The sequence below is a fragment of the Coregonus clupeaformis genome, chromosome 7 (assembly GCF_020615455.1).
Source record: "Coregonus clupeaformis isolate EN_2021a chromosome 7, ASM2061545v1, whole genome shotgun sequence".
NCBI lineage: Eukaryota > Metazoa > Chordata > Actinopteri > Salmoniformes > Salmonidae > Coregonus > Coregonus clupeaformis.
Window position 1 is genome coordinate 59153494 of NC_059198.1, and position 17522 is coordinate 59171015.

Here is a 17522-nt window from a genome sequence, read left to right on the forward strand (position 1 = left end):
TATCACTGCAAACGAATGTGTACAATTATATAAGAAATAATTCAACAACCATTTGTTCGAATTTAACAGAAATTAGGGGGGAATGAGCAAGTTGAGGTTGGCAGCAACCAGAGATAAAGCAACAAGATAAAAAAAAACATTTAAAGCATTTTCAAAAGCATTTTCAAATGTGGTTAATCAAAATTGAGAAAACTGTGAGACACAGCACAAGCCTAAATAAAGAAATAAAGGCAAAGTTAGTGAAACACATGAGTCAGTAGTGAGATAGTAAAGGGTGGGATCAGGAGGAAGGGGAGGGAGGAGGAAGGTATAATTACGGTAAGACACAGGGAGAAGTACAGAGGGAAAGAGAGAAAGAGAGAGAGAGACAGCAAAGACAGAGCCCTGCCCACTCTCACAAAACCATTCAACTTGTGCACAGTGAGCACTCCCAGACCTCTACAGAGAACTCCACTTCCCTGGGGTAACCTTCTGAAGACGACTGCCCTTCCCACACAAAACTTCCCAAAGGACCAGACATCCTCTCCGCTCCAGCACTGGCAAGACCATCTTCTGTCCACACCTCTCCTTCTCCATCCATCTCTCATTTTTCAATGCAAGGATTATAATTTTTTGTTCTCACTTTTCCTTCAGTTTAGGTGTAACTTTTTCTTACTTTTAGTCCAAGTCTTACAGTATCTATTTGTCCAGAGCTTTTAAGTAAACCTTGTCTGGAGGAGTTTTTTTCCCCCTCTTTGGCAGGAGGACCTAAACTTTTTCCACCAATCATCATTTCGCCTGCCAGTTGGTGCGTGCTGCTCTGCTCTTAGTTGTCCGGACAGCAGACCTCATCTAGGATGTCTCCTCTGCCCCTGCTGAGTGGGATTTTTCTGCTCTTTACCCATAGCTGCGCCGGCGGCGGCTCTTTGCCCATGGCAGACTCCTTGGCGATGGGTGGTGGCCAGACGCAACCACAGACCCAGTCCCAATTTCAGCTGGCACCGGAGGTCACCAACTGCCCGTCATGCGCCCTGGCACAGCTAAACGAGGAGGAGGACGGCGGCAAAACCGACGTGGTGGAGGCGGTGAAGAGGCACATCCTCAACATGCTGCACCTGCAGGCACGGCCCAACGTCACGCATCCGGTGCCCCGCGCTGCTCTGCTCAATGCCATCCGCAAGCTGCATGTGGGACGCGTGGCCGAGGACGGCAGCGTCCAGATTGAGGATGAGGGCCACGGGCGTCCCGACCCCGCCGACATGCCCGAGACGACTGAGATCATTACTTTCGCAGAGGCCGGTGAGTGCCACAGGTGTGTGTGGTGGGGTGATTGTGCGTGTGTGAGAGAGAGAAAGATAGATAGAGTGATAGAAAGAGCAACAGAAAGGTCCTTGTCTAAGGAGGCAAAAAACTAACAGGCAGCCTTGCTAAATGCTACAAAGGCTATAGGACTGCAACCCAGTTTGGCAGGTTTGCAGACCTAATTCTTTGAAACACTCTCTTGAGAGGAGGGGGGTAGTGTCCACCTGTGCGATAGAACAGTTCAACCTGTTGACTCTACCCAGAGAGGTGCTCGCATCCTCCCCTTCCCCTGCCACCCCTCCCTTAAGGTCCCTAATGACCTCCTGCTGATTTAAAGAATACCAATTATCTGCTTAGAAATCCCCCAGGCTTAAGTACCAAAGCTGTGAAGTTATTCAGAGTAGTGCGGTGGCAGTCACCGGGAGACCAAGCGAGCGCTTTGCTCAGAAACGGCAGAGAGAGAGAGAGAGCGAGAGCGAGAGAGAGTTATGGAAAGAAAGGCTCCTCAGGTTAAAGAAAAATAACTATTATCCAGTTACTGCCTCTACTCCGTCGACTGTCGACTGTGGAGTGATGTGTTCAAAGGTGCTGTCAAGCGTGTGATGTGTAGAGCGATCTGGGTCTGCTCTGCCTCAGATAGTCCAGGAGGGGAAATGGGATATAGAAAAAGCAGAACTGTGTCAGCAAAAGAACTATGTTCCTTTTTCCTTACATTGCAAACTGTGACTGTCATTGAAGGTGCAGAATGTTTTACAGTACAGTATTTTGGAAAGGGTCAGAGACAGGGCTATTGGATTCATAAATACAGCACTGTATAATTGGCGAGGTGATCTTGAGTGGTCTTGGGTCTGTGTCGCAGCAGGGGGAGAGAGAGGAGTGCTTGAATGAGAGTGTAAAGGATGTGCACTCCAAGTCATGACTGACATTTGCAGTGAGTTTAAGAGCCCCTCTTCACTAGGACTTGACAGATTAAATTTAGCGAATCCTACTGCAGTACTTACGCTCAAAAAATGTATGTTTAAAACCAATACTTAGACTTTAATGAGAATTTCCTCCCTTGTGTGATGTCAAGTTGTTGTTCCTGCTATGTGGTAAAAAAAAAAAAAAACCAAGGAGGTACAAGCAAAGAATTCTAGGAAAACGATGTACATTTTCAAAGTAGGCTCTTCCTGTATAGAGGTAGTTAAATAGACTTAACTTTCCAAGCTGTCATTTAGGAATTCTATAAATGTTCATTCTAGAATGTGCTTTACAGTAAACTTAGAAAGAGTTGTCAAGTTGCTATAACATGGTAGTGAAAGCAAGACTTTGCATGTCAGAATTGGGAGAAAAACGTTTTAAAATAATTTTACATTAATTGAATAATGTATTGAGGTTATGTGAGTCATGAGGTTGAGGAAACAAAGTTGAGTAAAAAAATAAAACAGTTTTTCTACCTTCCTTGCAGTAGAATATGCTATGCTGCTCATTACTGAAGACAGGTTCCCTCCCTGACGTTCTCAACAGCATACACTTGAAAGAACAGTTGAACCATTTAGGAAAACCTGAGTGAGAGAGTACAGATGTACAGAGTACAGATTTGAGCCAGTTTGCTACAGCAGGAAAATAATCCTGCAGCAAAAGGAAATGTGAATTATTATGTGGATTATAATTAATGGATATTTTTGTAGGGATTGAAACATTTTTCGTAAGGGAAAATCAAGTCTGAAATTTCAAAGTAGAAATAAATTACAAACTTTAGAAGCCTTTTTAAACCTCAAATACACTACAAGTTTAACATTTCCTGCATTGCAAGAAAGTTATCCTGCAACATGGTGATCAAATTAAGATCCTATATCTGTATATGCAATGAATGAACCATCAGTGCTGCTAAAAGCAAAACACTAAAAAAGCATTGCCCCATTGACATGTTGAAGGAAAAAGAAAAATCCTCAGTTTTTTTCCTCAAAGCTGACAGTACCATTCATTCTTGTGCTATGGCTAGTAGTCAGAGCAATAAAATATGTTTAGGAATGTGATGCACCCGTGCGTCAATCTAAGTAACATAATTCAAAAAATCAGTTTTTTTGCATGGGCTGCGTCTCAATCCACCACATCCGCCTATGTCAGCCTTCCGCATCTGCGGCGGAAGGTGGCCATGCTACAGCGATGTTTGTCAGACCATGAGACATCCCGAAAATCTGTCTTCTCACAAAAACGTCTGTAGCGTCGGAACGGTTTGGTCTAAAATCTAAAATGACCACTATATGTTTTGCTCTACGACCCACACAAGTGTAACAGAACTTGTCTGAAGGTAACCCGGTTCGGGTAAAACAAAATGAATGGAAGTATGGAGGTTTTGTTCCAACAAAAAAAGGGGTGAAATATGTGTCCAAAAAAACAAAAAATATTTCCAGAGTTTTCTTATATCTCCTGGATATAGGACAGACACTTCAAAACCTTATTCCTTATGATACATTTTTTGACTGTCTGTTTTGCCATTTATGAATGTGTTATTCAATGAGCCAAGACTCCCTGTAATAGTGCTTAGGGAATGCTATTGGAATTACTTCAGGTACACATGAGTTAGCCTCCAACATTTTTATCAGTTTATTATAAGACAATTGCAATGCATGTTTTAGAGACATTCTTAAAATGTAACTGATTCAATTTGGTGGTGGGTGATCTAACGTATATCCTAGTGGCATTCATAGAACACTGGGTTATTTGTACAAGAGCTCTCCGAACATTGCTGTCATTGTCATTAGAACATACAGGGAACATTCCTGGAACATCTTGAGAGCCACATATGGTTGTTAGAGCAGGCAAGCACTCCATTGAAGAGCGATCCATTTGGGAAGAATGAGATGATTGGCACTTTCAGAGAAAAATGCAGCTACAATTCTGTGAACAACATTACATTTTTCAAGAAATGCATTCAGCCTTTTACTTATCAAGATGATAATTCAGATATTTACAAATACAATTTGGTTATACATGATGCTGTCCAGGAGACAGTAAGCCATAATCTTTTCGAGCTTGATTTATCAAACCAGAACTCCTAAAAAATTGCAGTCGGCAAAGAGGCAAAAAATGAAAAAGACACATTTTTGAAAGAGTACTCTGTTTAGTCTGCTCTGAAGAAGGTCTACTAGTGGACTTTGAGTTGGCAGGTATTGAAGCTGCTACAACTACCTCCACTACAACTGGCAGGTCACCTCAGGCTGCAAAAAAATCTGATCAAGTGACACAGATTGTATCGGATTGAGTTCATGTGAATCTCTAGGCATTTTTGTTGAACTCCTATCAAATTAGGCAGTAAACCTGTATAAAATAATTCCCATTTCTCTTAAATTGGTAAACAAGATATGCCTCAATAGTATGTTATAGTGGTATCTTTCTGGTTGTTATGTTTTCTATGGAAGTGGTTCCTCAGTAGTGGCCGTGGGAGTATTAGGACTCCATACAATATGACTGGAACCTCAAGGGAAAGATCAAAGGCCATTATCCCTCCAAAGGTAAACTGGATAAAGAGTGGGATTATTGAACACATGAATTAGGACAGTATTTGGATAGAAGAGAAACCCCCCACTTATGGTCCTCTAAGCTTTCAGGTATTTCGGGCCCATCCCTCACTCCATCTCCTTTTTTTTAAGACAAGCAAAGGGGGAGGTAGGAATGTGTCAATGTTATTTTCTATCTTTTGTGTGGGACAGCTGCGCAAACTGTCCTTCTCGTCAGCTGAATTGGTGTTTATTGTTCAGGGATTACTGTACCTCTCTTTAGTATTTTCCCCTTCTTTTCTCACAAATGTTTTCAGGAACCATGTTGAGCAGCGGTGCACTCAAACGTACTTCCAAGGGCGGGTTTTCTTTGGGTTAGAGCCCCCTTGGGTTTGTACAGCTTAGGGAACTCTAACGCAAGTCCTATTCTTTCGCCCCAGTGCAGGATTAAGAAGGAACAATGACGGAGCCACCGCTGGCAAACGCCCATTATTTTTAGACTGTGTTTGTGATGCAGCGGCTGTGTTTGGACAGATGGGTATTGGCTGTGGACACACGCACAAAAACACACACACAGAGAGAACTGTCGCCATTGTTGTTGCAACCAAATGTGGGGTAAACAAACAGAAAGCATTGATGATGACCTCCATGGAAGTACTAGGAATACTTTGGGGCTCATTGGGATTTCTTAGAGGGAGAGTATAAAATGGCAAATGCTGGCTGTCCAACTCATTTGTGTAGTTAAAAAACCATTTTCCCATTTCATAATGACATCACAGCCACTCTGAGGACATTTAGCTCAGCAACAACATGCAGTGTCTGTCCACAAAAAGAGAGAAAAATTATATCTTACTCTGAACACACAGAGCCAAAGCTAATAGCCAGAAAGTGAGCTTTACTGTATGTGCTGTTGAGACATCACTTTGTAAAGATTTGCCTATGTACTGTAAATGGAAGGGATTAGCCTAGACGTTCAAAATGATCTGTTAGAAGAAGCTTTCCAGGGGATTTCTCCATGCTTCTGCTGGACATGAGCCAGTTTTGACCCAGAGCTGAGAGATTTGAGCTCAGATACACCAGCAGGCCTCCCATAGTGACACTAGTGAAGACACATTGCCACATCACAAGTGAAGTCACATCTGCCTGTGAAAAGGGTACTTATTATGGTTAATAACTGACGTCCTTCAACCTCTTACTGTACCTCTCTGAAAGACTTGCCTCTGGCTATTGTGTGCTTTACAGTATGCGGGCTGCCATAATGATCACAAGTAAAGGTGACGCAAATATGTTATGCAACGTTGTGGTTTTTAAACCCCAAAATTATGTTATGTGCTGGGTTTGTTAGAGTTGAAAGGTATGTCATGGACAGTCCTGTTGTGTTGCGTCATGCCATGTGCTTGCTTGTGCTTGTGAATGAGTGTGTGTGTGTGTGCAGTGAGTGACTGTGTACATGTCACAAAACATATTTGCGTGTTGTACCCAAAATGTACAATTTGACTCTCTCCTGTAAATATTATTCTCTTTGTTGTTAGCATTGTACATAACAGATTCATTTCCAAATGACGTTCCCACATTTGCTGTTTTATTGAACCGAAAAAAGCGAATTGAAAAAAAAACAGACCAGAACTTGTCATGTCAAGCAAGGCAATGCTAATGATACGTGTGCCATGCCTAAAATTATTCTGTCCCATTGATGTGGCCCTATCACACCCCATCAGACTCAGATGTGGCCGTTGCAGTTCAAGGACCAGGCAGCAAAGCCTTTACTTACACTGATATGAGCTCAGACTTTATTACAGCGTTTTACTAATCTAATCCTCCGATCCTCTCTCTATTTCTCCTCCTCTGTAGGCGACTCCCAGGGCGCGGTCAACTTCCTCATCTCCAAGGAGGGCGGCAAGCTGTCTCTGGTGGAGGAGGCTAATGTATGGATCTTCCTCCGGCTGGCCAAGACCAACCGCAGCCGTGCCAAGGTCACTATCCGCCTGCTACAGCAGCGCCGTGGTGGAGACGGCCGTGAGGAGTCGGCGCCGGTGCCGCTGGCAGAGAAGGCGGTGGACACGCGACGCAGCGGCTGGCACACTTTTCCTGTGTCGGCCAGCGTCCAGGCCCTGCTGAAGCGCGGCGGCAGTACATTCAGTCTGAGGGTCGCCTGCCCGCTGTGTGCCAATGCTGGTGCCACGCCCATCCTGGTGTCGGCCAGCAGCGGGCAGGAGCGTGAGCAGTCCCACCGGCCCTTCCTGATGGCGGTGGTGCAGCAGGGTGAGGGCGGTGAGCCACGGCGGCGCCACAAGCGGGGCCTGGAGTGCGACGGCAAGGTGAGTGCCTGCTGCAAGCGCCAGTTCTACGTCAATTTCAAGGACATTGGCTGGAGTGACTGGATCATAGCGCCAGGGGGATACCACGCCAACTACTGCGAAGGCGACTGCCCCAGCCACGTGGCCAGCATCACAGGCTCCTCGCTGTCCTTTCACTCCACTGTCATCAACCACTACCGCATACGGGGCTACGCGCCCTTCCAGAACATCAAGTCGTGCTGCGTGCCGACACGGCTACGAGCCATGTCCATGCTCTACTACAACGAGGAGCAGAAGATCGTCAAAAAGGACATCCAGAACATGGTCGTAGAGGAGTGTGGCTGCTCCTAAAAGCCTGGCGGAACTAGTGGGGCTGAGAGGTTGGTCTCATGCCCAGAGAGAAAGAACTAAATGAAAGAAGAGGAGGTAGATGAAGGAAGGAAAATGCATTGCGTCACTGTTCTTCTCCCCCTCTCCCTTTTTCTCTCTCTCTCTTGCGCGCATGACACTTGTCAAGACCGACTTCTATTTGGACTCAATGACGGGCTTGTTCTCCGTCGTTGGCAAGTCCAAGGGGTATCTATAACTCAGAGAAGTCTCTGCGGCACTTTCAGAAAAAAATAGAAAAATAATATTTAATATATTTTTGTTACAAAACAAAGAGAGTGAGGTGAGAGGATATTTATGTGACCCAGATGTGGCGTAGTTGCTCCTTTCATGCACTGCAAGACGAGAGACCATGCAAATGAGGTGCCTGAAAGAATCTCAAAAAACTATGCAACTTGTCAAGTATTACAAATTTTATTTTTATTTTGCCTGTTTCATTTTCTCAATTGTTTACTTTTTCAAAACAAAAAAAGGAACACTTTTGTAAAACTTTAAAAAAAGATATGTTTATGTTTGTTTGAGTGTGCGTGTGTTTGTGTGTGTGTGGTGTGTGTGTTGAGAGATACTTGAAAGAAGTTTGACCAGATGCTGGAACCAAACATTTCTCTATGTATAATTATTATAATTTTTTATTGATAATAATATTATTGTTTGTTGTTTTTAAAAACGTTACGGACGTTTTCAGTTTGCACTATACCAACATTCTGATCAGCCTAGTCACAAAGATAAAGGGTATTCTAAGAGAGATTAAAAAGCACTTATGAATGGACAAATCAATAGAGCACGTTTAAAACATTTCGAGAACACGTAGACACATGTATGACTACAGATTTTTTTTTACCACACCAAAGAGTTTGTGTGAATGTTGCCAACCATCATTGTGAGGCTGTTATCAATCACTTCACAAAGACGTCCAGGTCAGCATTAGCATAGCCTAGCATCAGTGGCCAAACATTGCTTCGGCTCCTGCACATAGACTTAATTTCCCATAATGCTTCACTCTAACCTGTTTTTCACAACACTATGTTGTCGGAGAGTGGCTTATTATTGTAACTGAAAAAAAAAGCACTTACTGTAGGCCAGTGTTGTCGTGTTTTGGGGAAAAATGAATGTGTCCATTGAATTTGGAAGTTTCCTGAAGATCTAGTTAAAACAGTTAAATATTTCCAAATATCTCACCAAATATTGGAAGGTCCCATCTTACACCAAGTAAAACAAATTGTTTGGAGAGTTGGTTTCTTTCGAATGTCTGAAATGAAGCAATTCGAAACTTGGTAACACTTTATTTTACTGCCCTCTGTTTACTAGGTAGTTATTTAGAAATTGCTTTATTATTACATAGTCATTACACTTCAGCTTCTTTGAGATTCATTGACACAAGCTTCACAATGTACCATTTGGTACTAGATACACCAGTTGTATTGAATTCTATTTCAATGTTGATAGTTTTGAAGTACAAGAAAGTATCCATTGCATATAGATTCTTGGTTAATATCATGTAAAGTATACACATTTAAAACGGGCTGTAAAATAAAGTGTTACCGAAACTTTCCCTCACAAAGTTGTGTCTTGAAGTATAGACTTATTAAACATTAAAGAAACACAATGTATCTTACATTGTGCATTGATGCATACAAAAATATCGATAGAGAAAAAGGCTTAAAAAATAAGATTTTTTTTGTTGTTGTATTTGTTTTCATTTTCTTTTATCAGTACAAAATAACTGACACTGAAACAAGTGGACTAAGAATAAAAAAAAAAGGTTTTATTCTGTATATATGGAAATCCAGATACCAATCTGTTGCATTGCTTTGTTGTACAAATAAAAAATGTGCTTGTGGCTAAGTTTTCTATCTAATTTATTTTACAGTATTTTTGTTTTGTTTTGCTTCACCATTAAAGTTAAAAGGATGTACACTAAAACAGAAATGTATTGTTTTTGGTTTTGAGCAATCTCTGATAAGGTGTTCTACGCATATTCAGTCCAGTGTGGTAGCGTGTGGTCAATGCATAAAACACAAAACGATGGGTTATCCATAAGCATAAACCATAAAAGAGATCTGTAATATATTTGACCTTATGCGTGAGCGCACGTACACACACAGGCACACACACACAAACAAAATGAGTCTCCAAGAATTCCATCATCATGGAAACCGTCTATCAGATACTAACTCAAGTCTTTTTTATATTTTTGGTGTTGAGTTGATTAATTGAGACATTGGTGAGCCCAATGACACAAAACACCAATGAGAGCAACATGAAAACCAAGGACAGGCTGATGTTATTGAGAGGATATTTTGCGTGCAAACGCTTGCATGACTACTTACTCACACAGCATATGGTATGTTTCGTGAGTAGACCTCGGCCAGCTCAGTTTACATTGATGAGGTAAAACAAGAGCCAAAACAAGAGAGACAGTGGTTTGGCTATGAAGGAAATGGCGTAGCCATGAGGACAGTCTTGTATTTCCTATCCACTGCCCACGTATGTGGTGTCATGGCGGGGGTGGGCTCACCCAACGAATGTACAGTAGAAAGACTCCTCTTACCGAAAGCGGAAAGAAACACTAAGACGGCCAAATGTATCGTTGTCAAGATGACATAAAGCTGTGTGTCAGGCGGACTGTTTAAAAATAGAGCCGCCCCCTCTTAATGACAAGGGGGACACCGAAATGGCTTGCAGATGATAATAGTTCAGTAGCTGACGATCAAAGGGCCAGCAGAAACCACAGAAGGGTGTTCCCTTTGGGTGAGGAGCAGAAGTTGTGGGCCACAGCCTTTTGATGGTCATTCATTAAAGATGCCCTGGATTAACACTGAGATATGGGACTCAATGCTTTTTATGCATGCTTTGACAAAAACAACACCGAGCCCCCGCTGTTCCGGAGGACTGGGTGATCTTGCTCTCCGAGGCCTATGTTAGTAAACTGGTCAACACTCGTAAGTGGAGAGGGTCAAGAGCATCAAGTTCCTTGGTGACCATATCATTGAGGACTTAACATGGTCCTCTAACACCAGCACAGTCATGAAGAAGGCATGACAGTGTCTCTTCTCCCTCAGGAGGCTGAAGAGATTTGGCATAGCCCCTCAGATCCTCAATAACTTTTACAGGTGCACCATCAAAAGCATCCTGACTGGTTGTATCACCGCCTGGAATGGCAACTGCACCGCCCTTGATCACAAGGCCCTACAGAGGGTGGTGTGGATGGCCCAGCGCATCACTGGGGATGAGCTCCCAGCCATCCAGGACATTCATGCCAGGCAGTGTCTTAGAAAGGCCAGAGTCACCCGAGCCATGGTCTGTTCCCTCTGCTCCCGTCCGGTAGGCGGTACCGGAGCATCAGGTCTCGGGGTAACAGGCTTCGAGACAGCTTCTTTCCCTAGGCCATACAACTGTTGAAGAGCTAACTACCACTGCCCTCCCTATCTCCCACGGACTATCAGCACTGACTACCTGCACTGACTCTATGCTCATCCACAGATACACATACACACACACCCACACTCACACAGGGGCCCCTGTGTTTTCTTGTCTGTATTATTACTTGTATTCTGCATTGTTGGGAAAGAGCTCGCAAGTAAGCATTTCACTGTACTGTTTTACGCCTGCTGTATCCTGTGCATGTGGCAATAAAAGTTTTACATTTGAAACTTAAACCAGTGTTTTATGCAAGCCTTTGATGTTTTGAGCTTTTGGTGAAGGTTAAAATCAAATAGTGGAGAGCCACCATCCTCCACTGCTTGTTCAAATGATTTGACAGTATTCTCTATTTCCTTAATACCCACACATACTTCCCAAACATTAGCAAGACAATACAATTTAACTTACATAACAGTTGGTGAAAGAACATTCAAAGGGTCAACGTTACTGGAAATGTATCTGCATCTTGTGAAGTGTTTGTGTGTGCAATAAAAAAAGTGTGTATGTGTGTGTGTGCGAGGCTACAAATTCTAATGATAAAATATAATCTAGTACTCTGGTACCCTGCAAATCATGAGCCTGTCTGTATTTTACACCCAGAGTCAAATGTACACCATATGGAGTCTGTCATAAATATTGTTAAAGGGAAATTTCACCCATGCTCTCACGGCAAATAGTCATTACTATATTAACAATTGGCCCAGCGTCGTCCGGGTTTGGCCGGTGTAGGCCGTCATTGTAAATAACAATGTGTTCTTAACTGACTTGCCTAGTTAAATAAAGGTAAAATAAAAAAATAAAAAACATTAGTTTTTCACAAACGTTTGTCATCATGGCAGTGTGGTGTTCTGTGACTGGCTGTGCTAATTGCAAACAAGCGCGAAAATGTGTTATCTTTCGCCGTTTTACCTACAAGAGATTTACGCCAATGCTGCCAGTGGCTTGCAGCTATCAAGAATGATGCTTACAGTGACCAAAGATTATCAGAGGGATTTTCAGGCTGAACTGATGGGGAATCCATTTTGACGACAGATGAGAAGTGATGCAAAACCATCGTTTTTTTCCCTTCACAACAAAACGGAAGATTCTCGATTAGAGGTAACGTAACGTTAGCTAGCATGCTAGCCTAACTGGACTAGGTAAATTAGCTAGCTAGCTAACGTTACAGTCCTGTATTGAACTCTGAAAGCCATCAGCTAAATCATATAGCTAGCTAGCTATCTTTTGGATACACACTGTCAATCAATTCAACCTATGCCATCGTAGTCACTACTAGACTGGTACCTTCAGCAGAGTAAACATGTTTGTTTGTTCGTTCTATCTTTGACTAATGTTAGCTAACATAAGATAGCGAACGTTAGCAAATAGAGTAGCTTAATCTGGTAGCCATCTATTCCACCCTTGTCTGGAAAACACTCTGTTACTAAAAATAGAATTGTCGATATAGCTAACTCACTTTCTGTTTGTGTGTTCGTAGCAATGCTGAATGTGTATAAATAGTCTGGCTGGTTAGTTGGTTCTCAGCTGGTTGGTGCTAAGCTAGCCAGTCTAATAGAGATCAATACAATTAGTGGGGTGGTTGAATTGTGTATTATTGTGTGTTTTGTTGTAGGTAGTACAGAATCTGATTCCACCAGCATGTGCTTCCAACCCCGAGCTCTGCACAAGGTGAAGGTAAGTTGTAAAACATATTTACAAGCTGACGGCTAAGATAGCTCAATTTACAGTAAGCATGGCATAAACATGAATTGGGTAGCTTGTATGAGTTTGTGTTTGTGTTATGGGGTTACAAGTGGTTAGATGTAGCCTGAGGACCACAGAGTGCCTTCCAGACCATGTAATCAATTTAGTCTACCCCTTTTATCTTTTTACCTTTTCTCTTTGTAAAACTCAGTTTATCTGGAGTCCTGGACTAAGATACAGTGAGGGAAAAAAGTATTTGATCCCCTGCTGATTTTGTACATTTGCCCACTGACAAAGACATGGTCAGTCTATATGGCAGGTTTATCTGAACAGTGAGAGACACAATAACAAAACAAAAATCCAGAAAAACGCATGTAAATAATGTTATAAATTGATTAGCATTTTAATGAGGGAAATAAGTATTTGACCCCTCTGCAAAACATGACTTAGTACTTGGTGGCAAAACCCTTGTTGCAATCACAGAGGTCAGACGTTTCTTGTAGTTGGCCACCAGGTTTGCACACATCTCAGGACAGATTTTGTCCCACTCCTCTTTGCAGATCTTCTCCAAGTCATTAAGGTTTCGAGGCTGACGTTTGGCAACTCGAACCTTCAGCTCCCTCCACAGATTTTCTATGGGATTAAGGTCTGGAGACTGGCTAGGCCACTCCAGGACCTTAATGTGCTTCTTCTTGAGCCACTCATTTGTTGCCTTGGCCGTGTGTTTTGGGTCATTGTCATGCTGGAATACCCATCCACGACCCATTTTCAATGCCCTGGCTGAGGGAAAGAGGTTCTCACCCAAGATTTGATGGTACATGGCCCCGTCCATCGTTCCTTTGATGCGGTGAAGTTGTCCTGTCCCCTTAGCAGAAAAACACCCCCAAAGCATAATGTTTCCACCGCCATGTTTGACGGTGGGGATGGTGTTCTTGGGGTCATAGGCAGCATTCCTCCTCCTCCAAACACGGCGAGTTGAGTTGATGCCAAAGAGCTCGATTTTGGTCTCATCTGACCACAACACTTCCACCCAGTTCTCCTCTGAATAATTCAGATGTTCATTGGCAAACTTCAGACGGGCCTGTATATGTGCTTTCTTGAGCAGGGGGACCTTGCGGGCGCTGCAGGATTTCAGTCCTTCACGGCGTAGTGTGTTACCAATTGTTTTCTTGGTGACTATGGTCCCAGCTGCCTTGAGATCATTGACAAGATCCTCCCGTGTAGTTCTGGGCTGATTCCTCACCGTTCTCATGATCATTGCAACTCCACGAGGTGAGATCTTGCATGGAGCCCCAGGCCGAGGGAGATTGACAGTTATTTTGTGTTTCTTCCATTTGCGAATGATCGCACCAACTGTTGTCACCTTCTCACCAAGCTGCTTGCCGATGGTCTTGTAGCCCATTCCAGCCTTGTGTAGGTCTACAATCTTGTCCCTGACATCCTTGGAGAGCTCTTTGGTCTTGGCCATGGTGGAGAGTTTGGAATCTGATATTGATTGCTTCTGTGGACAGGTGTCTTTTATACAGGTAACAAGCTAAGATTAGGAGCACTCCCTTTAAGAGTGTGCTCCTAATCTCAGCTCGTTACCTGTATAAAAGACACCTGGGAGCCAGAAATCTTTCTGATTGAGGGGGTCAAATACTTATTTCCCTCATTAAAATGCAAATTAATTTATAACATTTTTGACATGCGTTTTTCTGGATTTTTTTGGTTGTTATTCTGTCTCTCACTGTTCAAATAAACCTACCATTAAAATGATAGACTGATCATTTCTTTGTCAGTGGGCAAACGTACAAAATTAGCAGGGGATCAAATATTTTTTCCCTCACTGTACAGTAGAATATTATAGAATACAGTATATACATATGAGATGAGTAGTGAACGATATGTAAACAGTATTAAAGTGACTAGTGTTCCATTTCTTAAACTGCCCAGTGATTTCAATAGGCAGCAGCATCCTCTAATGTGCTAGTGATGGCTATTTAACAGTCTGATGGCCTTGAGATAGAAGCTGTTTTTCATTATCTCGGTCTCAGCTTTGATGCACCTGTACTGACCTCGTCTTCTGGATGATAGCGGGTGAACACGCAGTGGCTCGGGTGGTTGATGTCCTTGATGATCTTTTTGGCCTTCCTGTAACATCGGGTGCTGTAGGTGTCCTGGAGGGTGGAAAGTTTTGCCCCGGTAATGCGTTCGGCAGACTGCACCACCCTCTGGAGAGCTCTGCAGTTGTGGGCCCGACAGGATGCTCTCAATTGTGCATCTGTAAAAGTTTGTGAGGGTTTTAGGTGCCAAGACAAATTTCTTCAGCCTCCTGAGGTTGAATAGGCTCTTTTGCGCCTTCTTGACCACACTGTCTGCGTGGGTGGACCATTTCAGTTTGTCAGTGATGTGTACGCCAAGGAACTTGAAGCTTTCCACCTTCTCCACTGCGGTCCCGTCGATGTGGATAGGGGGGTGCACCCTCTGCTGTTTCCTGAAGTCCACGATCTTCTCCTTTGTTTTGTTGACGTTGAGTGAGAGGTTCTTTTCCTGGCACCACACTCCCAGAGCCCTCACCTCCTACCTGTAGGCTGTCTCGTCATTGTTGGTAATCAAGCCTACAACTGTTGTGCCGTCTGCAAACTTGATGATTGAGTTGGAAGCGTGCTTGGCCACGCAGTCATGGGTGAACAGGGAGTACAGGAGGGGGCTGAGCACGCACCCTTGTGGGGCCCCAGTTTTGAGGTTCAGCGAAGTGGAGATGTTGTTTCCTACCTTCACCACCTGGGGGCGGCCAGTCAGGAAGTCCAGGACCCAGTTGCACAGGGCGGGGTTCAGACCCAGGGCCTCGAGCTTAATGATGAGCTTGGAGGGTACTATGGTGTTGAATGCTGAGCTATAGTCAATGAACAGCATTCTTACATAGGTATTCCTCTTGTCCAGATGGGATAGGGCAGTGTGCAGTGTGATGGCGATTGCATCATCTGTGGATCTATTGGAGCGGTAAACAAATTGAAATGGGTCTAGGGTGACAGGTAATGTAGAGGTGATATGATCCTTGACTAGTCTCTCAAAACACTTCATGATGACAGAGGTGAGTGCTACGGGGCGATAGTCATTTAGTTCAGTAACCTTTGCTTTCTTGGGTACAGGAACAATTGTGGTCATCTTGAAGCATGTGGGGACAGCAGACTGGGAAAGGGAGAGATTGAATATGTCCGTAAACACACCAGACAGCTGGTCTGCACATGTTCTGAGGACGCGGCTAGGGATGCCGTCTGGGCCGGCAGCCTTGCGTGGGTTAACATGCTTAAATGTCTTACTTACGTCGGCCACTGAGAAGGAGAGGCCACAGTCCTTGGTAGTGGGCCTCGTCGGTGGCACTGTGTTATCCTCAAAGCGGGCGAAGAGGTGTTTAGCTTGTCTGGAAGCGAGACGTCGGTGTCTGGTTTTCCTTTTGTAGTCCGTGATTGTCTGTAGACCCTGCCACATACGTCTCGTGTCTGAGCCGTTGAATTGTGACTCCACTTTGTCTCTATACTGATGTTTTGCCAGTTGAATTGCCTTGCGGAGTGAGTAGCTACACTGTTTGTATTCTGCCATATCCCCAGTCACCTTGCCATGGTTAAATGCGGTAGTTCACGCTTTCAATGTAAAAACTGCCCTCCTAAGACTTTTCACACCTTCTGCAGGCCCCCAGCCCATTCACTTTGTTGACTGATCTTTCCTCTCAAATGCAGCTCCCAATGTCCCTCATTGTCCCTAAACAATACACTAGTCTGTCTCTAAACAGTTAGGTCCCAATCGGTTGAGACCTTTACCAACAAAGGCCTGTCGCCCTACGTCCCTTCTTCAAAAAGTGTAAAATGGTAACACCACAACCATGTCTTTGCAGGAGAGGCGCAGTACCAGCAAATCTTCTGCAAGAGGTCCAAACAGTTGGTGGTTGACGTCTACGAACCCTAGACCGCTTCCGGCAGAGTCTTATCCAGCTGGCCATACGCGCAGACAGGACAAGAACATTCGCCACAAGCACAAAGAGTCTCAGCTTCCATAGCCCACCATGCTAAACACCATTGCCAGTGTACTGAAGCCAGATAAAGGACTGTGGCTGCGTTTACACAGGCAGCTCAATTCTGATCTTTTTTTCACTAATTGGTCTTTTAACCAATCAGATTGTAGGCTCTCATTTATGTGTTCTCTGTCACCTGGAGCTGCATGGCAAATGGTCCAGGAACAAAGGACAATGCCAAAGGACTAGTCAGCCCTTCCCCCTCTGAGGGGCCAAAATCTTTCTCTGTTACAGTATCCAGAGGACTGACTATTGAATGAGTGACACAATAATGCTATACTATCCATGTCTGGTATCTAGCTGAAACTTGTTCACTGAGGATAATTCTGATTCTATATGTATGTAGTCCCCTGTAGCTCAGTTGGTAGAGCATGGCGCTTGCAACACCAGGGTTGTGGGTTCGTTTCCCACGGGGGGCCAGTATGAACAATTTATGCACTCACTAATTGTAAGTCGCTCTGGATAAGAGCGTCTGCTAAATGACTAAAATGTAAAATGTATGATCTCTGTGGTTACTTGTATCTGTACAGGGTGAACTCTGAATTACTATATGCAAAAAGGTTTTATGGTATTCTCAGGAATTCTGTCTTATTTACATTGGTCTCATCCCCCACAGAAGCTTTTAAATGCTGTGACACACTGTGGAGATTGGGCCTGGGAGTGTTTAGGTTACTGTGAACTTGGTATCGATTGATTGGTAAATGGTGGTTGGTTTTGGGTTGACAGGTTACACCTTCAGATGTTATAAATTGAATGAAATGCCTTTGTTCTCTCTTATCCTGTTTCCAAACCATGGAGGAAGGTTGTATGATCAATTCTAATTTCTTAGGCTTCTAGGACTCTGGCCTAGTAAGTATCTCTTTGTTCATGCATTGTCCTGTAAGTTAACGTTAGGATCTATATGCTTGGAATAAT

General features: G+C 43.6%; 1 protein-coding gene and 1 long non-coding RNA gene across 2 annotated transcripts; both read left to right on the plus strand.

The window, feature by feature from the left end:
* Positions 1-428: 428 nt before the first annotated feature.
* On the plus strand, positions 429-9510 carry LOC121570609 (inhibin beta A chain-like). Its single transcript, XM_041882077.2, has 2 exons — positions 429-1278; positions 6615-9510. The coding sequence occupies exons 1-2, from the start codon at positions 837-839 to the stop codon at positions 7409-7411; spliced, it is 1239 nt and encodes a 412-aa protein (XP_041738011.2). The 5' UTR covers positions 429-836; the 3' UTR covers positions 7412-9510.
* A 2190-nt stretch (positions 9511-11700) lies between these two features.
* On the plus strand, positions 11701-17020 carry LOC121570608. The gene is made up of 3 exons (XR_006001490.2): positions 11701-11968; positions 12483-12544; positions 16431-17020. It is a non-coding gene; the product is annotated as an uncharacterized LOC121570608 (long non-coding RNA).
* Positions 17021-17522: the final 502 nt, after the last annotated feature.